Source organism: Arvicola amphibius, chromosome 5 (assembly GCF_903992535.2).
Source record: "Arvicola amphibius chromosome 5, mArvAmp1.2, whole genome shotgun sequence".
NCBI lineage: Eukaryota > Metazoa > Chordata > Mammalia > Rodentia > Cricetidae > Arvicola > Arvicola amphibius.
In genome coordinates this window covers 135321222-135348457 of record NC_052051.1, presented here as the reverse complement: position 1 = coordinate 135348457, position 27236 = coordinate 135321222, and the positions used below count along the sequence as shown (strand labels likewise).

At 51.1% G+C, this 27236-nt stretch overlaps 1 protein-coding gene across 3 annotated transcripts in view; it reads left to right on the top strand.

Annotated features, from left to right (window-relative positions):
• The window catches only part of Tcof1 (treacle ribosome biogenesis factor 1), a 31397-nt gene that overhangs the window by 1263 nt on the left and 2898 nt on the right, over positions 1 to 27236 (top strand). For 2 of the 3 annotated variants that reach the window (XM_038331585.1, XM_038331587.2), the window contains exons 2-22: positions 1499 to 1554; positions 3694 to 3836; positions 7051 to 7124; positions 7751 to 7925; positions 8479 to 8552; positions 10864 to 11100; positions 12847 to 13059; positions 13163 to 13387; positions 13485 to 13679; positions 13790 to 13951; positions 14110 to 14256; positions 14345 to 14518; positions 16415 to 16546; positions 16688 to 16879; positions 16992 to 17198; positions 18216 to 18323; positions 22303 to 22489; positions 23367 to 23488; positions 24443 to 24665; positions 25099 to 25181; positions 25843 to 26023. In XM_038331585.1, the coding sequence (XP_038187513.1) occupies positions 1499 to 1554; positions 3694 to 3836; positions 7051 to 7124; positions 7751 to 7925; positions 8479 to 8552; positions 10864 to 11100; positions 12847 to 13059; positions 13163 to 13387; positions 13485 to 13679; positions 13790 to 13951; positions 14110 to 14256; positions 14345 to 14518; positions 16415 to 16546; positions 16688 to 16879; positions 16992 to 17198; positions 18216 to 18323; positions 22303 to 22489; positions 23367 to 23488; positions 24443 to 24665; positions 25099 to 25181; positions 25843 to 26023 (3310 nt within the window). The remainder of the gene's footprint in view (positions 1 to 1498; positions 1555 to 3693; positions 3837 to 7050; positions 7125 to 7750; positions 7926 to 8478; positions 8553 to 10863; positions 11101 to 12846; positions 13060 to 13162; positions 13388 to 13484; positions 13680 to 13789; positions 13952 to 14109; positions 14257 to 14344; positions 14519 to 16414; positions 16547 to 16687; positions 16880 to 16991; positions 17199 to 18215; positions 18324 to 22302; positions 22490 to 23366; positions 23489 to 24442; positions 24666 to 25098; positions 25182 to 25842; positions 26024 to 27236) is intronic. The other variant, XM_038331586.1, reaches the window with a different exon arrangement.

Genomic DNA, 27236 nt, shown 5'->3' with positions numbered 1-27236 from the left:
TAGTGAGTTCAAGGCCAACCAAGGGCCACATTGTTAGACCCCCCCCCCATCTCAGAAACAAACAACTCAAAGCTGAAGGTTGTTGGGCCCTAAGATGTTATCTGTGGCTTTCCTAACCTTCCTGTACCTCGGTTCCCTTCCCATCTGTACTCCAACGATATAACTTAACAGATAGGGGAATCGGGGCATGGTGCCCATCCTCGTGGTTTGTGTGCACAAGCAAAGGTGTGTCCTGCTCTCACAGAGCCGACACATAAAAATCAGCTTGTGGGCCAGCCTAGCTAGAGTGTGGCAGGTGCTGGCCACAAACAGGCAAGCAAGGAGGCTATGGAATGTCAGACTCCAGTTACAGCTAAGGTGCTCAGAGAAATCTTATGGAGAAGGTGACCTTGGAGTCTAGAAGGAAATGAAAAGTTGAGCTTTGTGGTTGACGAGAGAGAGAGAGAGAGAGAGAGAGAGAGAGAGAGAGAGAGAGAGAGAGAGAGAGAGAGAGAGAGAGAGAGCGCATTTTAGTAACAAGAATGGCAAAGCCCTGTTAGGAACTGGTGGCCCGACTTACTTTATTTTGACACTTCATGTGACTGGGGTGGGGCAGAATGAAGCTGGCTGACTAGATGGTCCCCTTCAGACTGACAACAGCCCTTTCTGTCTTACATTTACTAAGCTGCAGAGAAGGATCCTGGAGTTAGCAAGGATGAGGTCAGCCAGTGAGTAGGAGCTCTTCCTGACCCCCGGGCCAATCTATTTGGTGCTGGCTTGTTTTTTTCCCCCTGCGTGTGGCTCTTTTGACTCCCATTGGAGCACTTTGGCTGTCCCTCCTTGATGGTCACATAGTGTTTTCTGCCTAGGCCCGGTAATTGTTTTCTCTGTTTTAACTAAGGCCTTTGCACCTGCCAGATGGTGCACGCCTTTAATCCCAGCACTCAGGAGGCAGAGGCAGGCAGATCTCTGTAAATTCAAGACCAGCATAGCCTATAGAGCGAGTTCCAGGACATCCAGGGCAGTTACACGGAGAAACCCTGACTTAAAGAAAAAGAAAGAAAGAAAAAGAAAAATGGTCCTTTCACTCTTTGGGCTCAGTGTCTTTCCATACATCTAGTAGGCTCCAGTATGTCACCTGGACGCCTTCAGGATTTGGGTTATCTTGTGTTTGGGGGAGACTGACTAGCCAGGCCTTAGAAAATCATCTAAGAGGTTAGGTAAGGAAAGCTCTGCCATATGGTTTCCATCCCTGGCTGTGCTAGGTCATGCTAGTTTGGACTGTTCACGTGCCCACCTCTCAAAGGTACCTCTTACTAATGTATTATATTGAAAGGTTTGTAGCTGGAACTGATTGTCCTTCTTGACTCTTCAAGGGTTTGAATGGTGCTGGTAATGCCAAGTGGACACCCAAGAGCAAACAGAGTATTTTCTGAAGCATCTGTTGCAGGCCCAGGGAAGAGACATTTCTATTGGGCTGGGTACTTACTGAAACTCTCTACTTACTGTTTCTCTACAGAAGAGTTTCCTGACTCAGCCCATCACTCTTCTGGACATCTATACACACTGGCAGCAGTAAGTTTGGTGGAATGGAAGGGATGGAACAGGGTTACCCGAACCAATCATCTTTGCAGCCAGCTAATATACTAATATGGCCTAACATATGGCCTGATAGCCCACTGTGGACATACTTGTCACTTTCAGAAGGCAGGTTACGTGTATGGGTGTTTTTCTGTGTGTAGCTTATCACAGGGGGAAACAATCAGAGCTGGTTCTCCCCTTTTTTTCTTTTTTTTTCTTTTTTCCTTTTTTTTTTTTTTTTTTGGTTTTTTTTGTTTTGTTTTTTTTGTTTTTTGTTTTTTTTTTTTTTTTATTGCTTTGTTTTTGAGACAGTAGCTCACTCTGTAGACTAGGCTGACCTCCAGTTCTGGGACTAAAGGAATGCCTGATCACACTCAGTGACAGCTGAATCTCTTAAAAATAAAAGTTCGTGGTGGCCCACACCTTTAATCTCAGCATGCTCGGGAGGCAGAGGCAAGAGGATCTCTGGGTTCAAGGCCAGCCTGGTCTACTGACTGAGATCCTGTCACAAAAAACAAAAAAGAATTAATACAGCTGGTTTCTTTTTTTTTTTTCTTTGTTTTGCTTTATTTTTGTTTGTTTGTTTGTTTTTTGAGACAGGGCTTCTCTGTCACCCTGAATGTCCTAGAATTCGATCTGTAGACCAGGCTGGCCTCAAGCTCAGAGATCCACCTGCCTCTGCCACCCGAGGGCTGGGATTAAAGACCTGGGCCACCGCCCCCTGGCTGGTTTCTTTCCTGTCACTCATACTGTGATCAAAGAGGCAGGCGGGCACAGGTCAAAGGCGGCACTCGTGTTAATAAGGGCGAGGGAAGGCAGGAGCCTGGCACTGGACACCAGCACTTTTCCAAGCTACTGAAAGGTGAAGTTGGTAGGGGATGCCAGGCCCTGGGGGAGAGCTAAGGTCACCCTCCCCTCCATGCTTAATACTCCTCTGCTGCTTGGTGAGCGCGGGGCATGCGCCCTTGCCCTCTCCGTCTTGCCCAGGTGTGTGGGTGTTGCTTACTTTACTTCCTTCCCCAGCAAGCTATGTCTGAGCTGTGCCACGCTCTTATTTCCTGCCTCTGGCTCCGTCTGTGGGTAAGGGGTACAGAGTGGACCAGAGATCTCACCCACCAAGCCAGCCTCAACCGGTGGTTAGGCTATAAAATCAGACCTAGAAATTAGCTCAAATGAATGGCCTTGAGCAGCCTTGGGACCTCCTAGAATATCTTCATCTGTGAAGTGAACGTTATCTCATCGCATTGGGAAACTCCACCATAGTGGTCTGTTAATAAAATCCTGAAACCGGCCAGGAAAAACCCTGCCCCAGTATTCTCCTCAGGTACTATTCTCGGTACAGCAGAAAACAACCAAGAAGAAGGAAAAAGCTCCATCCTTGTGAAACTCGCATTCTGTTGGAAAGAGAAGAGTGAAGCAAACTGATACATGTAATAAAAGCAGCTTCCTGATGAGTGTCCTTCTAGGAAGAAGGGACTTTGGCAGCATATCTCAAACTGACAGAGCAGCGTCAAACCCAGCTGGGAAGAAAATGGCTTAGACTGGCTTCCTGCAGATGGGAGAGTGAGGTCAAAGTGGGGGATTAAGCTGCCTGAGTAAAGATTTACATCTTACACACACACTCCCCACCTCACCCCCACTTCCTCCTTGCCCCAGCCCAGTTCCATCATAAATCCTTTCTCCGGGTATATGTCAGGCACTGGGGGACTATAGTGAGTTGCTGTCCTCCTCTCTGGGACCTGTTTGTGCAGTGTAGGGGACTCATCCAGAAAGCAGTTGGCAAAGACCGAGAAGGAAATGAAACTGAATGGCAGGGCAGGGTGGGGGAGGGGTGTCAGCAAAGATACTTTACACCAAATTCAAGTTCAGGAAGGGGAGAACAAGGACCCCAGCACAAGAGGAGGACACAATTCTAGGGTGATGAGAGCCTGCACGGTTCTGTCCAGTGCCCCACGGTCACGTTGGCTGTTGGTGACACTGAGAATGGGTGCAGATGCGGAGCACAGGGAAGTCCACACTGTGTTGGAGGTCACTATTTAAACTCCACTGTGTGCACATGTCCTGTGAAGGCTGAGGAGATGAGCAGTCTGATCTCCCAGATCTCATGGATATGCCGTCTCCCCTGTCCTGCAGGACCTCAGAGCTTGGCCAGAAGCAGAAGACAAAGGATGATGCTGCGCTGCAAGCCAAGAAGTCCCGGGTGTCAGACCCCATTAGCAGCTCAGAGAGCTCGGAGGAGGAAGGAGAGGAGGCAGAAACCAAAACTGTCAATGCCAGTAAGAACTCCCCTTGCTGGGCGGGCGTGTGAAGTTGGGGCCTGCGCCAGGGACAGCTGTGGGATGTCAGTCTGCTCCACAGCAGGGTCCCCCTCTGAATCATCCTTTCATGTAAGCCAGAAGAGGTGGGGCTCTTCAGAGGGAGGTTAGTTAGGAAGTACCAGAGAGCCCTTCCTGTGTAGCAGACCCCAAACTCTGAGGGTTTAAGGAGAATCGTAAGATCCCAGAAGGCTGGGTGTTGTGGTACACACATTCATCTCCAGCACAGAGATAAATGAATCTCTGTGAGTGTGAGGTCAGCCTGGTCTACATAGTAAATTCCAGTCTAACAAGAACTATGACCCTGTCTTAAAAAAAAAAAAATGAGGGCCCACACAGCTGTTCAGGTTACTCCCCAGGGGCTGTTTTTGATGCTACTGCTAAAGACAGGAAGGAGACCACATTTGTGCAAGTGTTGGGACCACTTCAGAAGGTGTTGGCGGTCCCACTTGTGAGTGGCCTTGGGGCTGCCTCAAGAGTTGTTGGTTGTTTTAGTTACTGTTCTGTTGCTGTGAAGAGACACCATGAGCAAGGCAGTTTATATAAAAGGAAACATTTCATTAGGGGACTTGCCTTACAATTTCAGAGGGTAGTCCATTATCATCGTGGTGGCGGGCAGGCATGACACCGGGGCTTTACCTGAGAGCTTTACATCTTGCTCTGCAGGCAGAGAGCCAGAGATCGGGGTTGGTGTGGGCTTTTGAAACCTCAAAGCTCACCCATGTGACACACCTCCAATACAGCCACACCTCCTTTTCCAAACAATCCACCAGTGGGGAACCAGACATTCGGTTAGATTTCCATTCAGCCCTCGCTGATCTCCCCCATTCGGCAGTGTGTGATAGGTCTCATAGCAGAGTGGCCTAGTGCAGTCTCTTTGGCCTCTTCTCTCCTGGCAGCAGCTGTTGCGGTGTCTCCATGTCTCGAAGGCATCATATTGCTTACATAGAAAACGGTTTCTTGATTTTTAAGTAGGTTTTCTGATTATAAAAGAAATACAGGGTTCATTATAAAACGTTCATTACAGAACATTTGAAAATTTGCTTCAAGCGAAGGCAGGAGAGAAATCGCCCACATTCTTGCCACCTACTATTTTGCAATCTTGTCTTTGTTTATTTTTCCTGTGTATACTGTGCCAGATGTTTGAGAGGATGTTGAATATATATTTTATATCTTAATCTTAAATTATAAATACAAAGCAGGTCCAATTTGTATATAAAAAGCATACAGAAGAAAAGCACAGGAGTTCCTGTTCTCATCCCCATCATGTCCTACCCATGTCTCTTGATGGGCAGGCAGCCTGTAAGCCTGTCCTGCGTCTTCCAGTCAAACATGTGTCCACCTATGTGCTTGTAGACAGACCTACATGCTGCTTCAAATGTTTGTACTGACAAGGTATTTGATAGTAGTCAATTTTTAAAAATATCTTTTATTTATTCTTTGACAATTTTATAAATGTGCTGGGGGAGACCACTTGAATCCCACAAAAACTATATTATTTAAATCACTGCTTGGTCCAGTGATTTAAGCTTTAGCTTCTTATTGGCTAATTCTTACACCTTAATTTAACCCATTTCTATTAATCTGTGTATCGCCACATGGCTGTGGCTTACCAGTTAAAGTTACAGTGTCTGTCTCTGGCAGGGCTTCATGACTTCTCTCTGACTCCCTCTTCTTCCTCCCAGCATTAGGTTTAGTTTTCCCCGCCTACCTCTATTCCCTGTGCAGGCCCAAAACAGTTTCTTTATTAACCAAGGGTATTCACAGCATACAGAGCGGAATCCCACATCAAATGTGTACAGTATAACTCCCCCAGGATGGCCCTAGTGTTTCCTCCCACCTTGATATCCTCTTTTTCACGTTTGTTTTCTGTTGTAATCAATCCACTGAGTCCAGTTAGTGCTGCCTGCTAGAATGTTGACCAGTTTCGTGTAGTTAGCTGTGGCTACGGTGAGTTCGTGAGAATGGCCTTGTCGTGTTCTTAAGACAGCGTTTCACCAGCGCTTGCATTCTTTCTACCTGCTCTTCTGTAGTGTTCCCTGGGCCTCGTAGGCTTGATTGGTGTCCCATTTAGGACAGAGGCTCAGTGGGTACTTTCTCGACCTTGACAGGTTATGGGCCTCTGCATTGCTCCCCGCTGCAGAAAGGTGTATACGTACACACACAGGAGCAATTTGACATCAACAGTAGTGGGTCCTGTCCCATGTGTGCCACTCCCACCCCCACGCTACAATCTCTTGAGCCAGTAATCAATTTTTAGAACTCTGAATTTAAGCCAGATGCGGTGGCACATGGCTATAATGCTAGTACTCAGAAAGCTGAGGCAGGGTGTTCCTTAGGGGTCAGTCTGGACTATATAGCAAGTCCTTGTCTCAAGAAGAACTAAGGAAAAATAACAACAAAAACCCAAAATGTAAAAAGTTAATTACAGGTCCATCACCAGAGTCCTCTTTGAAGTATTTGTGGGTAGCATGACAGGATGTCAAGCGTTTTCTTCAGAATAGCATGTGATGTGGAAGGGGCCGCGAGTTGATGTGAACTTACAGTAAAGGTGGGAGCTAGGTGTTTCTAGTGTACTGTGCTGCTGGGTTTGCTGAAAACTTGGCACAAGTGCAGAAAGGGAGCTCTGAAGTGCCAGGAAAGAATTCAGTCCTGCTGTTTGTTTCAGCAATTGTCCATTTAATGATAACTTTCCCTGAATACCAAGATCTTCAGTGACCAGTCCCTAAAACAATCCATGATAGTCTGACTCCCAACCTCTCCAACTAGGCCCAGCACCATTTCCACCAGGAAACCACTTGACTTCCACATAGCTTTCTCTGTCGCCTGAGGCCAGCCTCCTGATCACCGTCCTGCCTGCTGGTAACTGTCAGAACTGAGGGTTCGCACCCTAGGCGAAGAGCACTGGCCAGAGTCAGGCATGTTTTGTGGAAATAGGTGGTAGGAATGTAAGCCTGTCCTTACACTCTGGGGGCCTCCGAGTCCCTCAGGGATGCAGATGTGATCAGCAAACTGATGCCACACAAAGCTCTTCCCCGTGGCTCTGGGCTAGGCCTCAGGTCCTCACACTAGCACCAAGCGGCCAGTACCAGTAGGACTGTGAGACCGGGTGAACTCTGCCCACCATTCTCAGATGAGAGGAGCCTGCCTTCTGCATGGTGTTTGTGTCTTCCAGCCCCAAGACCGACATCTGTCAATTCCTCAGCCGCGGCTGCAGAGTTACCATCAAGCATGAAGGAAAAGGTCCAGGTGAGTATTTCCGAGTTACTTATTACTGTGGGAGTTATATCCACTGAGCGTAGTCTCCTGTGTTGGAATACAGTTGTAAGGCTCCGTCTGTGTCTTCATCTACCTGGGCCTCAGGTGCTTTTTCTGTGAAATAGAAGTGACACTCATTACCTCAAGCTCCACGGCACGTGGGTAGTTCCCTTCCTCTTCCCCCACACTCACCTGCTCACTAAGTACCCCTGTGTTTATGCACTCTGCAGAGTCTCTGAATCAGAAGGTACTTAGAAAATGTCATTTGTCGGTAATCTGTAAACCCCATTACAGATTCATAAATGGTTGTCACCCAAACCAGAACATAGCAGTAATATCTAAAAGCAACGATGAAATAATGATAACCACGATGAACTGTTGGTTAATGCAGAGCAGGAGCCACTGTGACCCAGGAACGGTAATGCACTCAGTGCCTGAGAAAGGTGTCTTCATCCTCTGTAAAGATGAGGTGTCATGCCAGTTAGCTGTTGCAGGCCAGAGGTGACTGCCCTGAGGCTAGGGAGGGAGGTAGGAAGTGGCTGTGTTGGGCCCACGGTTGGGGGGTCTTGTTTCTCTCGCGTCCTCTTGTAACAGAGCTTATCTCTTGAACTCTGTAGGCAAAGACCAAGATGGTGAACTCTGTGCTGCACCCTGCATCAGGAAAGGCGGTGGTCCACCTGCTGTCTGGGAAGTCACCCAAGAAGTCAGCAAAGCCCTTGGTAAACACTGTCTTGGCCTCGGAAACTGAGGAGGAAGGCAGTGTCAAAGTCCACGGAGCCACTACCAAGCCTGGTAAGAGGCCCCAGAGCCAGAGACAGGGAGGCAGGCCTAAGCACTGCTATGCTATTTGAGACATGCTCAACACAGGTTTGTCTCTTGACAGTCAGGATCCTGCACAAACAGCCATTTCCCCCTTCCCTGACCTCCTGGGTCAGCTGTCCAGACAAGACTTGGGCTTTTCAGAGGGCAGCATTTCCTGGCTTCTCTCTTGGGTGGGTTATGGGACCAATGTGTCCCCTTGGAAACTAAATGGAAAGGCATAGGTCTGTCTTCATTTCTTAGGTAGAATAGACGCCCAGCCTGTCCCCCATGTGTGATGGCAAAGAGTGACTTGCTTAATCTTCAGGTGCTGCTAGCCTTACCAAGGCCTTGCTCAGAGATACACAGAAATGGGTAGCGAGGGCCCCCACCCCAGCTGGGGGGCTTTGGATCAGGGCAGACACCTAATCCTGTACAGGTTTGAGAAGGAGTTCTCGGCACCTCAATTTGACTAGCAACTGGCATGGGGGCTCTGGGAAGGGAGGTGATGAGGAAAGGGTACTCAGTCCCTTGTGTCCACCCTCAGGAATGTTGTCAGCCGTCCAAGTCAGCAGCTCCAGTGAAGACACCTCGAGCTCCAGCGATGAGACAGATGTAGAGGTAACGGCCACCCGTCCCCAGGCCTCTGGCCCTCCCAGAAGCCTTGCTAGTATCTGGGTCCTCAGCAGCTGGAACGGTGATGGCCAAGGCTTGGTAGCTGTGGAATGAAGAGCACTGTGCTACTCAGGACGTGCAGAGCATCGGGGTCCAGCGTTAGGAGGGGGAGACCCCTTCCTGGGTGGGAGAGGAAGACAAAGGAGCAGAGACCCTGAGTAGGAGTGTAACTGTGGCGTGGTCAGTGCTGAGGCTTCCCAGAGGACTCTCAGCCTAATGACGAATGGAGGTGCTGGACTCAGATGGGGCAGGACCCTTGGTCTGCAGCCTTGTCTCTGAATTTTGAGCACTTAACACCAGACCTTGAGAATACAAAGTGAGCCAGGTAGGCAGAGCTCCTGGCTTCGTGGGGACCGTTGAATATTTAACTGCAGCGGGGAAGGAAAACAGGAAAACCTGGTGAGCAGAGCCCACTAGAGGGCTATGATAATAGTGACAAGGTGCCAATGGCAGGAACCAAGGCGTCCCATTTAGAAGTGTGGTTAGCAGGTACAGCCAAGCCCAGCTCAACAAAGCCATAAGCTTATGTAAAACATGAGGGTGTTTTATTTATTTCAGTTGTTGGATCCTGGGCATGAACTTTGTAAACTACAGTGTTGTCACCTAATGTCAAAAGGTTGGACAGTTGAGAGGGAGCCACAGCAGGAGCCAGGGATAGGCTGATACAGTGCCTAGGGTGCTGCCCCACCAACCCTGTCTAGCCAGGACGTGACCACAGCTGCCCCTTACCTTCTTCCTTGCTGCTGGACCCCGAGTATAATAATATATAAGGACACCTGGATCCCTTCACTCCAGGCCTTGCTCCTGGACATCTGCCACCTAAATATACTGCATTGGTGGGCCAGAAGCCAGTGTGGAGCTCTGGCGGCAGTGAGGTGTTTGAGAAGAACCTGGTACTGAAGGGTCGTGTTGGGCATGAGATGCAGAAGTAGAGCAGAGGCTGACTGACCTTCTTTAGTTGTGTCAGGATTTTGGAATAATAAAGAATTTCCAAGAAGAAGCTCATGCCAGTGCAGATACCAGGCACCTCTCCCAGGATAGCTACCACAGGCAAATGCTTTTTAGTTTTTAGTTCAGGATGGGCCTTATTGTGTGTCAGTGGATAGATAGGCATGGTGGCCAAGTTCTGCCCCAAAGGTAGCTAACGGTCCTATAAGCCTTTGTGCTGCCCTTGAACATCTGTGCCTTTTGGGAAAAAGGGTGTAAGATTCTGCCTGCCTTTGGGTGAGCATGTGTGTTTAGCAAGAGGCTTGTATTAATTACTTTTGCGGAGAATGGTCCCATAGGCTCATCCATTTGAATGCTTGTCACCAGGGAGTGGAACTGTTCGAAAGGATTATAAGGATTAGGTGTGCCCTTGTTTGAGGAATTGTGTCACCGCTAAGGGTGGGCTTTGAGGTTTCAGAAATTTCAGAAATCCCTGTGGATCAGGATGTAGCTCTCAACTGCTCCAGTACCATGCCTGCCTGCGTGCATCCATGCTCCCTGCCTTGATGATAATGGACTAAACCCCTTTGTCTTAGGGTTTCTACTGCTGTGAAGGGACACCATTACCACGGTAACGCTTATAAAGGAAAACATTTAACTGGGGTGGCTTACAGCTTCAGAGGGTTGGTTTGTAATCATGGTGGGACATGGTGGCATGCAGGCAGATGTGGTGCTGGAGAAGTAGTTGAGTGTCTACATCTTGACTTGCAGGCAACAGGAAGTGGTCTGAGACACTGGGTGTGGCTTGAGCATATATGGGACCTCAAAGCCTGCCACCAGGGTGACCCACCCCATTTCTTCCAACGAGGCCACACCTCCTAATAGTGCCACTCCCTATGAACTTATGGGGACCAATTACACCCAAACTACCACACTCTGAAACTGTAAGCAAGCCCCTATTTAAATGCTTTCTCTTACAAGTGTTACCTTGGTCATGCTGTCTTCACAGCAATAGAACACTGACTGAGACACCAAGGCAAGTTTTAAGAGTCTAATTGGACTTAGGAGTCCATGATGGTGGAGCAAAGGCATGGCAGCAGGAACTGGGGGCTCACAAGCAAGACGGAGAGAGAACTCTGGGAACAGCATGAGTCTTTAGAAACCTAAGCCTACCTCAACCCTTCTCAAGCAGTTCTACCACTTGGGAACCAAGTATTCGAACACGAGCCCAAGGGTGCCATTCTCATTCACATTGCTTGATGAGCTTGATACCCTTTAATAGCAAAGCGGAAATGGTTCTTCATTTGCTGTTTCTGTTTCCTGCTTCTAGGTGAAGCCTTCAGTAAAACCAGCCCAGACCAAAGTTTCCTCAGCTCCTGCCAAGGAGTCTCCAGCAAAAACGGCCCTAGGCCCTACCAAGTTAGGGAGTGTGACTCCGCGGCTCCAGGAAAGCATACCAGCTGCACCGGCAAGGAGCGCAGGCGCAGAAACGTCCGCAGAAACGTCCGAGAGCAGTGAGGAGGACTCTGAGAGTGAGGACGAGCCCCCTGCTGGGATGCCCAGCCAGGTTAGCCTAGGGCTCCGGATGCTGTCTGTGTGAGAGGACCCACATAGAGTTCATGGTGAGGGAGAAGAAGGGGCTCTAGTACTTGGAAATGGCCCTTTGGACCCGCACTGCCCCAGAATGGCAGATTCCTGGGGGGCAGGTCCTACACCTGCTCTGGTTTCCATAGTGGTGAGTATACTACTGTCCTCAGCATAGGTGGCCATGCTAGGAAGAGAACCGTGGTTTCTTCACCTTAGTCTCTCCTTGTAGTCCAGCCCAGCCTCTAACTCATGTTAGCCTCCCAAATTCTGGGGTTACAGGCTGTGTACTATCATACTGTCTTCAGTTGCTTTTCCATTGCTGTGAAGAGACTCCATCACCAAGGCAACTTAGAAAATTTAATTGGGTGCCCACAGTTCGACCATCAAGGGAGAGAGCAGGGTGGCAGGCAGGCATGGTGCTGGAGAGAAAGCTAACCGGGAATGGCATGGCTTTTGAAACCTCAAAGCTGGTGACACCTTCTCAAACAAGGCCTTCTAATCCTTCCAAACAGTACTGTCCAGGTATTCAAACTTATGAGTCTGGGAGCTGTTCTCATAGAAACCACCACACAGGTCCTGGTGAGTCCTGAGAAGTTCTAAGTTCTTGTTCTCGCCTTAGCTTTTCTAGCTGTACCAGACCCTGAGCAATCAAACGCTAGAGAGAACATTCTGTTCCTGTTTGGGGGCCTTTCCCTTGGAGTGTAGTTCAGCTAGCAATCTCATAGCCCTGAGCACAGTCTGGGACATGCAGAAGGGGCTTGAAAGCCCTTAGAGTTAGAGCGAGCAGGAACAGTCCATATCCAGGGCTCGGGGTGGGGTGAAGTGTGTGTGGCCATTATTAAGATGTTAAAGAAGAAGTGGTTAACATCCTGAAGTGGCCAGGGAAGGACCCCAAAGGAGATATGACCAAAGACCTGAAGTTGAAGGGGGCAGGGAGCAGAGTTGGGTGTTGCGGCTCTGAGGTAAATTACAGTGTGCAGACCCTGCCTACTCAGGGTTGCGCCATCAGCACTGGTTCACATCTGTGGAGATGTGATGCATGCAGCTCATGGGAGTCACTGCCCCTCACAGGAGGTCTTGGAAGGTCCAGAGCCACTTATTTTCCAGGAAATTTAGGGCTAGGTGAACAAGCCCGTCATGAGAAGACAAGGCCTATGGCCACCCTGCCAAACCTGAGAGGCAACGGTGAGCCTTTGAGAACAGTAGGGAGAATGGACAGAGGAAGCTAGTGTGGGAACTGGATCTAGGAGATGGAGGAGAGTCTCTCTGGGCTCCTGTTGCTGTCTACACTAGGAAGCCTAGGGAAGCATTACTTCTTTTCTATGTTCAGGCTGGACCTTACCAACTGCCTTTGCATATCCCTTCACTGCCCTGAGCCCTGCCAGCTGTTTAGTGGACTGGCCAGGCAAAGGCCGGTGCCTGTACCCATAGAGTGGACTTTTCCTGCTAAGGACTTAACCTCTTACACACTGAGACTGTCCATGGCCAGAATGAGAGCCACCATACTGGTATCACTGGGGGCTGAGGGTGGTGGTGAGGTGAAATGGGAAGGTCTCTGTGCTAAGAGGATATGGAGCTGGTCGTTGCCAAGGAACCCGAGGGCTGGGGCAGCTAGGGCACCACTGAAGGGGAGACGGGAAACTGGTTTCAGGGAGCCTCTGGCCTTTCTCCTGGTGTCACCACCAGAGGAACTTAGAAGAATGAATTTTTCTTTCTCTTTCACCAGGTGAAGACCTCTGGAAAAGTTCTTCATGCCGGAGCTGCCTCAGTTGCTGCCAAGGGGATCTCTGGGAAAGGGCCCATCTCAGCAGAGAAAGAGAAGCCTGCGCCCATAGTCACTCAAGCCAAGGCAGGAAGAGCAGAGAAGGATATAGAGAGCAGCAGCGAGGACGATTCTGACAGTGAGGATGAGGAGCCAGTCGCTGTGACCACTCCTCAGGTGAAGCCTAGACCTAGACCTGCCGGGCTTGGCTGCTCCGTCAGAGCTTTGCACTCTTCTGGCTCCCATCCTTTCTTCTGATTCCCTCCTCACTGTCTCACAGCAGGCGAGGCCTTCCGGGAAGAGCCCTCAGGTCAGGGGTACCTCAGTTCCTGCCAAGGGGTCCTCCCAGAAAGGGGCTCCTCCAGTCACCCCTGGGAAGGCAGGGCCTGCAGCAGCCCAGGCCTGGGCAGCAAAGCCGGAGGACTCGGACAGCAGCAGTGAGGAGTCAGAGGGCGACAGTGTGAAGACACCAGTGGCTGTGGCCTTAAGCACAAATCCTGCCCAGGTGAGGCCAGGAGCCTTATGCTCTGCCTAGACGGGGCTGTGATCCTCTCTTCAAAACCAGTGTGTCTTCCACTGACCTTGCCCTTTGTCACTCACAGATGAAACCTTTGGGAAAAACCCCCCAGGCCAGACCTGCTTCCGCTGTCAGCCTGGGGTCCTCAGGAAAAGGCGCCCATCCACCCTGCCCTGGGAAGGCAGGCTCGGCAGCAGTCAGGGTCCAGATGGGAAAGGTAGACGAGGACTCAGACAGCAGCACTGAGGAGTCTGACGACGGGGCTGTGGCCGCAGCCAGGGTAAGCCCTTGCATGGCCTCAGCACGGGGGTCTACACGGCCCTGCCAGCCCCGGCCCCTTCACTCCAGGTTCCCTGAGGCTCCCCACTGACCTCACGTGTCTCGTTCCAGGCAAAGGCTTTGGGGACAAGGGTCACCCCTGCACTCCCCCAGAAGGTGGGGTCTGTGACCACCCAGGTCAAGACTGAAAGGCGCACAGAAGACTCGGAGAGCAGTGAGGAGTCGAGTGGCAGTGAGGAGGAAACAGCACCAGCGGCTCCGGCCCCGGCTCAGGTGGGGACCAGAGAGGGGAAGGAGCCTCGCTGCCGCTCCCGCCCTCGTCGACGCCCTCCTTTCTGTTGGTAGGGAGGCCAGAAGGAGCTGCATCTCAGAACACACGTGTCCTGTGACTCAGGGGTCTCCTCCAGCCTCCGCCTGCACTTTCTCCACAGGCCAAACCAGCTCTGGAGAAACAGACAAAGGCTTCCCCTAGGAAGGGCACCCCCGCCACCCCTGCATCTGCCATGGTCGCCCCTGTGCAAGTGAGCACCTCATCCTCTAGTGAGGAAGAGTCGGGAGCTGCTCCTGGAACCGTGAAGGTACGGGTGAGGCCTGCGTTTGCCCAGGTGGCTCCCTGCTGCCCCCTATGGGGCAGTTCAGGCTCCTTTTATCCTCTTGTCGTTCTAGGGGAAGTCTGTGGCAAAGGGCCTCCTGGGGAAAGCTGCCTTGGGACAAGGGGTGGCCCCAGTGCACCCTGGGAGGACGGAGTCTGTGGTTGCCCAGGTCAGGGCTATAACTCAGGAAGACTCAGAGGACAGCGAGGAAGAATCCAGCAGTGAAGAAGATGAGACCCCAGCACAGGTGAGGTAATGAGGAGCCAGCCTGGACTGAGACAGAGGATAGCTCAGCTGATAGTTCTGGGCCCTGGGAGCACAGAATCCTGGGGCTCAGACTTGACTGGGCCTCAAGTTCCTCTGCCCACTGCTGTTCTGGGCAGGAGTTTTGTGGCTCTGGCCTTCAGAGGTTCCCACCTGGACGGGTGTGGTAGCGTGCACACTGTCCCAGTAGGATGAGGTGGGGCTGTTCTGGGGTGTTTAGCAGTAGGGCTGGCCAAGCATGGCACCTCAAATATTTAAGAGGAATGCTGGATCAGTGAGGAACTGGAAGTCACCTGGTGAGGTAGAAGGTAGGCTTCAGACAGAGAGGCAGCGGCACAAAAGCAAAGCAAGCTGGCTTTTGTAGCACCACAAGCAGGGTAAGTGGCAGTGGCCAGGGGCAGGTCCATCCTCATGAATGGTGGTGCTCTTCCCTGGGACCTTGGCTACCTGTCAGAAATCCACCCTTGTGATGGGTGTGGGTAGGACCTCACCTGCCCACCTACTGCCCAGGAACCTGCCTTACTAGCGGTGGGCTGGGCTGCTGGTGGCAGAATTGAGAGCCATATCACCTGGCCCAGGAAAACAGGAAATGAGGATGACCTTGTCACAGTCTGCACTGTGGGGACCTTCCCTATAAGTCCTGACTCTGTTATACTCATAAGGGGCATTGGGGGTTGGAGCTACTTTGACCCTGACCGGATGACCTCTGGATAAGTCACGGCCTGAAGTGCTGCTGGATGCCTTACTGTTGTACAGTGAAGGGGTTGCTCTGAAAGTCTTTGTCAGTTGTCTCACGCTGGCTGGGGCCTTCCATAGCTTAGTGGTAGAGTGCTTAGCTGCTGTCCACAGAGCCCTGGGTTCCATCCCCAGCACAGCACATGCTCTAGAATGATTTCTCATTTTTCCTCTGGCCCCTGTGGATTTGTACAAGGTAGACACCCTAACAAACATTTTAGGACGTCTCTAGATAGTAGTTAGATGAAGTTAATTAGCATCTGAAGAGATGTTGTTTTTGCAGAAAACCTGGGTTTGGTTCTCACGTGGTGGTTATAATGGTCTGAAACTCCTATTCCAGGGAATTTGACTCCTTCTGCCCTCCACATGCACCAGGCGTGAGGTGACACAGAGATAGATGCCCAGGCAAACTTGCATCTACATTAAAAAAAAAAAAATCTTTGAAAGGAAAAAGGATGAAGTTAAACAGAAAACAAAACAAAAACCCGAAATGAAGTTTCTATCTTGTTCTGTTGCCTCCTACTCAGTTCTACTTCATGGACTGAGGTGGCTGCTTGAGCTCCCCCGGCATTCCAGGGAGAAGAGTTGATATAGTGCTCAGCTTCCGTTCTGAAAAGTAGAGTTTAATGACATGGCACATTAGCGGAACGGGAGCCTAAAAACAGTTTTGTCTGGGTAGGATGATACCTACTGGTTTTACAGTATAGAATTTGAGTATTTGTTAGTGACAGGCAGTGTGTTAAACGTTCAATCTCCTGTTTGATTTTTGCAAAAATTTCATAGATGCATTTTATTATAACTCCTTTTATACAGGGGAAGTGAGACCTACTAAACTTAAGTGGCTTCTGTGGTTTGCAGTTTTGTTTTGTTTTTGTAGACAGGTCTCTCACTGTGTAGCCCTGGCTGTCCTAGAACTAGCTCTGTAGACCAGGATGGCCTTAGACTCACAGAGATCTGCTGCCTCTGCCTCCTGAGTGCTGGGATTAAAGGTGTGCGCCACCACCTCCTGGCTCAAGTGACTTCTTAAGTTCACATTGCTGTTCGTTGGGAAGAGTATCAGTGCAGTGTCTGCAGTGCCAGAGTTCGTTGATTATTGCTGTTTCAGGTCACCTTCCACCTTAATAATTCCCCTACTTCCTTCCAGGCCAAGCCCTTGGGGAAACCTCCTCAGGCCAAAGCCAACCCCCCTAAGACATCTCCAGCCAAAGGACCAGTGCCTGCCTCTGGGAAAGTGACCACTGTAGGTGCTGCAGCAAAGCAGGAGGTGCCATCCAAGGCAAGTGCGACCAGGAGCCACAAAACAAGATGGGATAAGTCTAACGGGGGTCCAGCAGTGATCCAACATTGATGACACGCTGCAGAAGCAGGGTACCCCTATTATAGCCTCTTCTAATGCCATTGCCGCTTCTCAATCCAGGGGAAACCACCTGCTAGTACTGTTCAGAACAATGCTGTCTCTGCAAAGGGCCAGCGATCAGCTCCAGCTGCAGGAAAAGCAGGGGCTCCAGCAACCCAAGCACAGAAAGGGCCAGTGGCTGTCACGGGAGCGGGGAAGAGCTCAGAGAGCAGCAGTGAAGAGTCGGGCAGTGAGGAAGAGGCGCCAACCCAGGTGAGGCGGAGCTGGAGTTATGGCGGTGTGTTTGGGCCCAGGCCTCTCAGCACAGCTCGGTGTGCCTCAGAATCTACCTGGGTCCTCGCTCTCTCCCCTGCTGTTTCTCCAGATAAAACCTGTGGGGAAGACCTCTCAGGTCAGAGCTGCCGCAGCCCCTGCCAAGGAGTCTCCTAGGAAAGGAGCCCAACCGAGAACTGCCAAGAAGACAGGACCTACAGCTACCCAGGCCCAGACGGGGAAGATGGAGGACTCAGAGAGCAGTAGTGAGGAATCCGACAGTGACGGGGAGATGCCGTCAGCCGTTACCCCAGCCAAGGTGAGTGGCCTGAGAGCCACTGTCACCAACTCCTTAGTCATAAACTGATCTTGGTCTGGTGAAAAAGAAGAGCAGATAGAAGTTCTAACTCCAGGATCCCTTACCCCGGGCCCCCCATGTTCCCTGGATGAAATGTGCTGTAAGTCTCAAACCAGGGCCATCGTAGGTACTCCTGTAGCTCACAGCACTGGGCACAGCACTCCCGTGCAAACCGAGGCAGGTTCTGCCAAGGTGTATGAATCCAGCCTACAAAGATACCCCTATCAGAGAGCCACAGGGAGCTTGTGCTGTGTTGCCAGTCTTGTCTAAGGAGGGCCTGTCTGGTTCAGTGAAGCCTGGGCCCAGGAAGTGGGAAAGAGTTCTTGGACAGCCAGGGCTACACAGAGAGACCTGGTGACAGGTCTGGTTTGAGCTCAGACATTGTTGATGCAGCCTGGTAGAATTGATAGGTGATGGCATCTGAGGTGACACCTTAGGAAGGTGGCAGCTGAGATCATCAGAAAAAATGGTCCCTGTCAGTTTTGGCCAGTCATGACTTTATAGAAAGTAGGAAGTGTCACATATAAGTTGAGATATTCTAGCTTCTCTTGAGAAACTGGCAACCTAGATCCTACTTGCTGAGTGAGGACAGTCCTACCCATGCTGAGAGGCATAGAGCCCTCCCTAGGCCCCTCTGAGTTGGCGTCACCACCAGCTTTTCCTAACTGATTGACAAGTTCTATGGTTTTAGACCACATGGTCCATGAAGCCTACTCACTCCTAAAAGGCTCATGCAGAAATGTCACACTATCTGCCACTGAAGACAGAGGCCAGCAGATCTCTGTGAGTTTGAGGCCAGTCTGGTGTACAGAGCTAGTTCTTGGACAGCCTGGGCTACACAGAGAAACCTGTCTCAAAAAAAAAAAAAAAAAAAAAAAGATAGGCCACACTGTCCTCAGCACAAGAGGTGCCATGTTTCCTCCTCCACTGGGCTCTCCTCCCTGTCACATGTTCATTCAAGTCCTGTCCCCTCCAAAGGATGCTACCTCCCAACCTGCCCGGAGCAGGGCCGCAGCACCAGCACCCCCAGAGAAGAGCATAGAAGAGTCCTCCGAGAGCAGTGATGGGGAGCTGCCGTCCGCCCAGGTAGGTCGTGCCTTTTCTAAAGCCTCCACTGGCTGAGCCAGGACGTCACTCTTCGGAAAGAGAGTACATCTTCCCTGTAGGGAATGTCTCACCACATAGAGACAGCATTTCTCAGCCTCTGAGCTTTTGTCTGTCTTCTGATACACTCCTCTGACGTGGATAGTCCACAGAACATGGTAGGGTGCAGGCTTCACACCCCCAGCCCCACCGTGCTGGCCAGGGTCCTCTTATGATTCAGGTATTCCGTGTAAAATGGAGTTGGTAATGGTGACTGTATACCAATACAGGTGGCCCAGCTCCTTGGCTGAGTTCTCTTCCTGAGTAGGAATGCCTGATCACTGTTGGGAGGGCAGGTTGTCCCAGCTCCCTGTTTGGCAGGCCAGGGATTAAGACCCCCTTCCTTACCTTCTCATAAAGGGGCTTGAACGTAGCACTGCTCCATAGCCCTTTGGTCCGTGTACTGTTTGAAATCTAGAGCCTCCCCTGCAAGCCTAGCTGGAATCTATGGGCCTCACCCCAGATCAAGCCTGGGCAACGTATTGCACCTCATTTTCTGCTATTCCCTGCTTCTACCTGGCTCTGTCCCCAAGCATGAGGCCCAGGGCACCTTCTCTGGCTTCCCCACTCTATCCAGCAAGATGGTACATGTTCCCATGAAGCCAGGCCTTTTAGAGACAGCACTGCCCTCTTTTCTTTTTGAAGGAGAGGGGACTGTGGCTCAGAAAGAGCTCTGGGAATGGTGTTTAAATCCTGGTGGTCTGCACGGTCTCCTGCCCTACGCTCCACTTTCACACTCTCCCAACCTCAGCGGTCCCAGATCTGAGCAGGTTGGCTCAGTCCTAACGCCTGCTGGTCTCGGGCCCAGTGTCTCATCTGTCAGGATGTCAGTGTGCTGCTGTGCAGCCTTTCTGAGTCAGCTCCCTCCTAGCAGGCACACAGCGCGGAGGGAAGGCTGCCTTGATTGTCTGTGTGAGTGGACTCGCACAGTTAAAGCAAACACTGCTGAAACTACTCTTAAATTGGTACATTACGCTTAAAGATCTGGGGTCTCTATTTGGAAAAAGCAGAGCCTGTAGTTTCTAGATTCTCAGAAGGGTTCAGGGGAGTGGACGCAGCAGTTACAGATAGTTGTGAACCACTGTTTGAAGATGAGGAATCAAACCCAAGTCCTCTAACCTGAGTCATCTCTCCAGCCCCCTTAATTATTTTAAAGGCTACTTCATCTGTCTTCTTGCCAAAACAAAGGCATGGGCCCTGTCCTGAGTCAGAGAACAAGGAACTTGTAAAAATCTAAATTGTGGTATTAGGGCTTGCATGATTATGTCTAGAGGGAACTCCTGCCTGGTCCCTGGAGAGCTGTCTTCCAATCCTAGATCTGAAAACAGTTTGCTGGTCTTCCTGGGTGAGATGCTTGCTTTTTCTGAGCATCAGCCTCAGCTCTTGGGGAGGGGGAGGAGAATAAACCTCAAATCTCCTAGCTGTACCCCCAAAAGTATTATTTCCAAGTCCTTGGCCCCGAGGGTCTGTTAGCTGTCCCCCAGGTGATGATGATAATCTTTTTTTTTTCCCTCTTTTTTTGGTGGTTCTGGGGTGGAACCCAGGACCTCATGAGTGCTGAGGGCACCCCTGCTGCTGAACTGTTTCTAGCCCCACAAAGCAGCTTTGAGAACAGCTCCTAGTGACTGTCCCTTCAGCCAGCCCCGCATCCCCACTTTGCCCCAGATTTACAGTAGGTATGAGCCCAGCTGAGACAACAGGTCGTAGGCACTACCCAAAGCACCCCAAGTTTGCTTCTGTAAGCATCATTCCTGCAAATGGGAAGGGCATCCCCATACCTTACGCTGTGCTCTCAGCACCCACAGGGAATGGTGAGGTGCTTTGGTGAAGGTGTTGTCCTCTTCTGCTGTTTTGCCTCTGTCGAGTTCTTTGATCAAAGCACATTCCACATGTGCTGGGCTTTGTGTATTCCTCAAGGTGGGCACACCTTTCAGCAGCTGGGCAGCTGGACTTGACCACACAGGGCATGATAACAGGGTGGGGAACAAATGCTTCAGGCCTAAGCACTGCTCCCTGTACTTAGCTTGCCCTCAGCAACCAGGCCACTGCCACCTCCCTCTCCTGCCCTCCCTGCACTGGGTTGGGGTGGTGTGGGCAGGTGGAACTGGAGGAGGCTGTGCTGCGGAGCTGCATTTAACATCCCAAGACGCTATTGTTTGCCTCAGTGGGTTTGCTGCCTCTCTTGGTCCCCAACAATCTGTTCTTCTGTCTTCTCACATATATATAGATCCCCCTCCCTCCACCACAAGCCTTCTCCCACTTTCCATCCCTCTCCTTTTCATCACGTGGGAAGGAAGGCTCTGGAAGTGGCAGATCATAGCGGCCGCGGGGGAGGCTGTTTGGCAGGGTGGGAAGGGCCTGGGTGCAGCAGTGCTGCCACACTCATGGGTACCATAGTGCTGAGCTTATTGCTCTCCTTCTGTCCCACAGCCCCTGGGGTGGTGGGAGCCCGAGGAAGCGCAGCGGGTGGGCAGGGTGTTGCAGTGGACCTGTCTGTCTGTCTGTCCCTCCGTGGGTCTCAGGCAGCCCTCTGCTGGCCAGAGCGCACAAGCAGCCTTGAACCAGCCCAGGCGTGTGGAGAGTAGAAAGTAAATTCCAGTCCCCTGGCTCCTGACTCAGCCTTCGTCAGCTGGGGCTTTGGAAGGAAATAGACCTAGAGTCCCGTGGTGCAATGACACATTTGGGACCCTGTGGTTCACTGCTCAGCTAGCCTTCCCTGTCTAGAGTCTGCCGTTGCTTTACCATCTCAGTGACCTGCAAAACAGACCCAAAGGTAAAATGATGAGTCAGGACATGCAAGAACATGTCTGTAATCTCAGCATTTAGGAGACAAAGCAGGAGGGTCAAGAGTCGGAGGCCAGCCTGGTGGGCTACACAGTAGGACCCTGTCTCCGGATTTTAAACTACGTAAAGTAAAATGATGCACCCTACATACAGTCCCAACCCTCAGCAGTCTCAGTCCCGAGCAGATTGGCTTTGTGCACACTCTGCTTGCTTTCCAACACCTGCTGGCCTCAAGCATGTCATCTCATCCACCAGGATTTCAGTATGCAGCTTAAAATGATAGGGGTTTTCCTTTTCCTCTTAAGCATAACCACAAGACAGTGTGACAGCTAGAAAGCTGACCAGCAGGCAGTGTGCTTGTTTTCCAAAGTATCTGATGAGTAACATTTTTTATGCTTGTCCTCCTGTTTTAGAGTCCAAATAAGGTTAGTGTGTAGTGGTGCAGAGGCAGGTAGAGCTCTTCATTCAAGGCCAGACTGTCTCAAAACAAGTAAGGGCCTCTCTCTCTCTCTCTCTCTCTCTCTCTCTCACACACACACACACACACACACACACACACACACATTAAATTCTTGAACCCTTCCTTAATCTGTTGGTTTTTCTGCTGCCCACTCACCCTGTTACCCCTGGGCAGTTTAGGTACTAAGGAAACTGGATCGGTATCACTGGGAGCTGCATGCTGGGCCACACCTCAGGGAGTCTGTATCAGGGTCTCTGGGGGAGGGGACAGTGAGACTTCAGGAAAATCATATCTTATAGCCAGACTGCTTTAGGAAGTGCTTTTTAGAACTCCCCACTTAGCAGGTGGCCATCTGATGTCATCAGAAGAAAGAGGCTAAATTAGACATTCCAACTCTCGCCTTGCTGTGTGTCTTTTCCTCTGTGGACTTAAGACTTTCTCATTTGTCCAGTGGTGTGGATACTGCTTACACTTTGGGGTCACTGTGAAGGTCGGCTGGGCCCCTATGAATTGCTGTGCTGGGTGTTAGCTGGTATAGGTGGGAATGGGCTACCAGTGCCCAAGTGCCTTGAACTTCTTGCTTTATTATAAAACCCTCCCTCACCTATTTCCCTTTCCCTCCCCCTGGCCAAGCCTTTAATCACTGAGTGTGTGTGTGTTTTGTTTTTGTTTTTCAAGGCAATTAAATCCCCTCTGATTTCTGTCAACCCTAATCGTAGTCCAGCTGGTCCAGCTGCTACCCCCACACAAATCCAGGCTGTGAACACCTCAAAGAGAGCCCAGGCCTCAGACTCCACAGCCCAGAGCTCCTCCTCAGAAAGTGAGGATGAGGACATGATTCCTGCCACACAACCCTCCATTCCCGGTGAGTCCTGCTTGAGCTGCTCAGCTAGGGGGGCTGCTGCCATGCGTGCCCTTCCCCCTTGAGACCAGAAGGGACAGGCGCTAGCCAAGTGGCCTAGCAGAGTTGTTGACCAGGAAGGCTAGGAGCTCAGCCTTGGACCCTGCGTTACTACCTTGTTTTGAAGGAATTACATTCAAGGCTTCTGTGTGTCGTCTCCAAGCCTGAGAGCCCAAGCTTTCGGGGACCAGGCTAGTCTTCCTGCTGTAACCATCTGGCTTACAGTAGGCTTTCAGGCCGGCAGTGAGTTTCCATCCCTTGTAGCATAGAAAAAGAAGACAGGTAACATTTTATACTTGGTCTCGTCCCCAAACCTAAGGTAGATTAGTGTATTTGTATGTGGCTTGCCCTCTGGAAGCTCAGACATCTTCAGTTGTGTATCAGGACACGGTGACATAGATTCTCTCATTAAGTAGAGACAGCAAGATTCCTACTGGCAGTAAAACAGTACTGTGTATTTGACTAGTACATAATGGGGACATGTGACCTTGTTGGGCTATGATAAGCATATCTTCCTCAGCATCCAGTGGCTGTCCCACTGATTCCTGACTGAGGAGTCTCTGGCACCATGGTCTAGCTTGTTGTTTAGGAGTAGCAGCCTGCTCAAAAGGAAATGGCTTGGAGTCACTGCCACGGTAGCCATTTGAAGGCCCTGAGCCTTGTCAAATGACATGAGAGCTGCTGCCTGGCAGGCTTGGGGAGGAAAGCAAGCCAGCATCTGCTTTATGATCTCTAAGCCGAGCACCAGGTCCATGGGAAGAACTGGTGATTGGGGAATACCTTGCTGGGGAGTTACAGGGCTTCTGTACCCTGACATTTCTGCCCTCTCTTCTCATTTCAGCCATTAGAGCCAATGTGGTGACTGTGCCCACATCCCTCCCACAGACAGCCCCCCAGCCCAGCAATAGTGAGCAGTCTAGTCGGGCACCAAAAGGCAAGAAACCAAAGGCAGCGTCCACTCAGGTACTGTCGGGTAAGAGAGGGCTGTGGTAGGGTCACTCTGCTACCTTGGTGTTGTTTGGCAGTCAGTGGCTTGCTCCCAGCACCCTAGTATTGTCATTTAGTCCTGGAGCCAAGCTCCCAAATCCCCACGGCATTGTCAGGAAGAGCAGGTTGGGAGTCCAAAGGCAAGTGGAATCCCTTCTCTCCCCAGCTTGATGGACTCTGAATTTGTTTTCTAGCTCCTGGTTTTGAATGCTGTGAATATGAGTTGCTTGCCTTCCTTAGCATTTTCTCCTAGCATTGCCCATTTCAGTGCATTGCTAATTAGTAGGGCAAGGTTAGTGGACACTGTTTAAATAAAACTGAGGGTGCATCCCACCAGGATCAGTCTAGTACAAGAAAGAGCCAGGCATGGTGGCAGGGGTTTGTAATCCCAATACTGAGTGACTAAAATGTGTCAGTCCCTGGGGGCACACTAGCCAGGCAGCCTAGTGTTAATTGGTGAGGAGCCCTAGGTCACATGGAGAAGGTGGATAGCTTCCTGAGAACGACTCCTGAATTTTACTTACAGTTTCAACATGAGCGTGTGTGCGCTTAAAGCGTGTGTGTGTGTGTATGTGTGTACATGCTCTATGCACACACAGCCAGTGAGACCCAGCCAGGACCTAGCCTTCAAGTGCTTTGTGTTTGGGGAGCTGTGTGGACCATATTGACCCTGCTCTCCTCCCACACATGTGACTGGGTTCTCTCTGCTGTGTGTCAGTGAGAGCCCAGCATGATTATGTGTCCTACCACCAGCCCTTACTCTGTGTCTCCAGGCCTTAATGTCCTGGCACATGATAAGAAACTACAGTGCCCACCAGAGACCTGTGGGGAAAGTCATGGGAGCCACGTGTGGTGCTTCCCACATAGGGCCTGGCCGTGTTATGTCCCTCTTGCTGTGACTTCCATTGTACTCTTTCTGTACCAAACTAGATCAGCAGTGCCTTGGAAACACTCCCTGTGACACCTCCCCAGAGCAAACCTGTCCAGTCCAAAGCAACCAATAAGCTCAGAAAACCCAAACTTCCTGAGAAGCAGCAGCCTCCCTCAGGCTATCCCAGGCCCTCCAGAAGTTCAAGTGACAGCAGTGACATCTCTTCAGGGAGCGAGGAGGATGCCAAGAGACCCCAGATGGCCAAGTCAGCCCCCAGACTGGGTGAGGATTCTAGGAGAGTGGGTAGGGGGTGAGACACAGCCTGGTAGAGCTGCAGGCTCTGGCCTTCTCGGCCCAGCCTGGGCCTGTTTACCCACTGGTATAACTCCACAACTAAAGACCTGACTGCTGTTTGACCTTCAGCAGCTTCTTGGTATCAGGCTCCCGTTATTGAAAGCCTCGGGACTCTGCTTTCCCTAACAGTGGAAAGCAGAGAAATGGGAGCCTCAGGAACCAGAAAGGAAGACCGTGGCATTCAGATGCGCCGGGCAAAGCGCTTTGGATAGCATCAATGGGTGGAAAATGGGAGGCTTGTGCGGGAGGATGAAGAACATAGGAAGACCCAGGCTTTGCAGCCTTCCTGAGGAGCTCTGCCTAGCCTGATTAACAGGGCCACTAGGGACCCACACCCAACAGACCTTTGCTTCTGCACTAGATCCAGGCCTTTCCCAGAAGGAGACTGTGGTGGAGGAGACCCCAGCTGAATCCAGCGAAGATGAGTTGGTGGCCCCCTCACAGGTAACTGCCAGGGTAGGACTAGAACTTGTAGCTGCAGCTTTAGATTTCAGCTACTCCTTGGGTCGAGTGTCTGAAATCCCATTCCCAGGGCTCTGGGCAGGGTCCTGTCTCAGGGATGTCCTTAGCAGAATGGAGCCTCAGCTCCTGCCCTGGGGTCTAGAGAAGAGATGCAGATGGAGTCTAAGACACACCCAGATAAAACTACCCCTTAGATCTGTCTTAAGGCTCATCTCTGTAAGGACAGGCAGTGACGATTTTCTCATTTGTGGGGATCAGAACAACTTTGTGGAGTCCATTATTGTCTTCTTCCTCCTTTATGTGGTCTACTGGGTGGGACCCAGGCTGTTGGGCTCATGGCAAGCGCCTTTACCCTCGGAGCCATCTTCCCAGTCCAAAATGCTAATGCTTTTCCATTATGGTAATGGTCCATTGGCAATAAGAAATTCCCCCTTTTAATGTGCCTTAAATATACTTTAATTCTAAGTACATGAATTTAGAAGGTATGCACCAAGGGTCTTTGGGCTCTGTGGGCTCGGTGCCACAGAAATGCTTGACTGGCTTGGCCTGATCTTGGGTCACTGAACTGATTTCCTCAGATCAGGCCTTGCCTCTAGGGATAAGGGTAGGGGCTCGCTGCATCTTTCACACTGGGCTTCTTCAGTCTCTCCTCTCAGGTTATGTGACTCCTGGGGTGACTGTGACCGATTCCCAGACTTCAAAAGCCACTCCTAGGTCAGACTCCAACCCCTTGGTTTCCTCTGCTCCGGTCACCAAAGATAACCCAGATGGCAAGCAGAAAGGAAAATCCCAGAATGCAGCAGACTCCACGTTCCCCAAAACCGGTGAGTCGGGGGACAGCAGGACATGGAGGGGCAAGGCTGCTGGTCCCTGCTCGCCATCGGCAGCAACAGCTTCACCAGTGTTTGCCTGTGTCACCTCTGTGGGGACTGGAGGTCCCCTCAGACACGGCTCTGGTCACCCTGGGAGAGGGTGTCCACCCCTTAGGAGCTAGTGAATCTACAGCAGCCTCTTTGGCTTGTGGAGGAGGCCTTGGCCCCCCAGCTGTCCCTACTGACTTTTCTTAGTTAGTGGGTCAGGGCATTGGGTATAGGGACTCAGAATGACTCGGACTTGGCCAGCAGTCCTGTTTGGAGGATTCAGTATATAGAGGAGACCCTAGGTGATGGATTGGTCTCTGGGGCCGCTCTGACTTACTCTGTAGCAAAAGCTCCTGGGACCTTATGTCTTAACCAGGCAAGGCAAGAGTAGTGCCACCGTGTACTGTCAAAAGTATATCATGTAGAAAATTGTCACCAGGTGGTGGTGGCACATGGATTAAAGAATCCCAGCTCTCAGGAGGCAGAGGCAGGCAGATCTCTGAGTTTGAGGCCAGCCTGGTCTACAGAGCGAGTTCCTGGGCAGCTTTTCCTTGAGGTAAACGCTGCTAGGGTCCAGCCCCTGAGCCCACAGTGTCAGAATGGTGGAGACCTGCCCAAGTGACCCGGGAGGCTAGAAGTGGTGATGGGACCGAGAACTCTGGTCTGTGACTTGAGCTTTCCTGCGCTGGGCCAGAGGCGGGGTTGTTGCTCACTTTCTTCCCCAGTGTTCTTGTCTATGTGAGAGGCGGGTGCGATAAGGAGACATTTTCGAGGGGGCTGTGGAAGGATTTTTTTACACTTGTAGTCAGCACACAATTATCAAAGGCAAGCAGAGGCGTGGAAAATTCTAAACAAAGGCTGCACCAGAAGTCACTCTGGCAGGCAGTAAACCTGCTTAGTCAGCCGCCACATGTATACACAGCATACCCAGAGTTCTGCCTCTTGCCCCAGCCTTGATGGGCCAGGGATCCACTGTATGTCCACACACAGGAGCTGAACAGCAGCCCGTAGGACCTTCTCTCGTGTTGTAAATCCACAGGTCCATGGCAGAGGACACCATTGCTTTCCTAGCTTGTTCTACAGTGGGATACAGGCCTTGCGGGACTGTGGCCTGGCCAAAGCCTTACAGTAAACTGGTAAAGGCAGACCTAGAACCTGAGTGACTCACGTCTCTCCT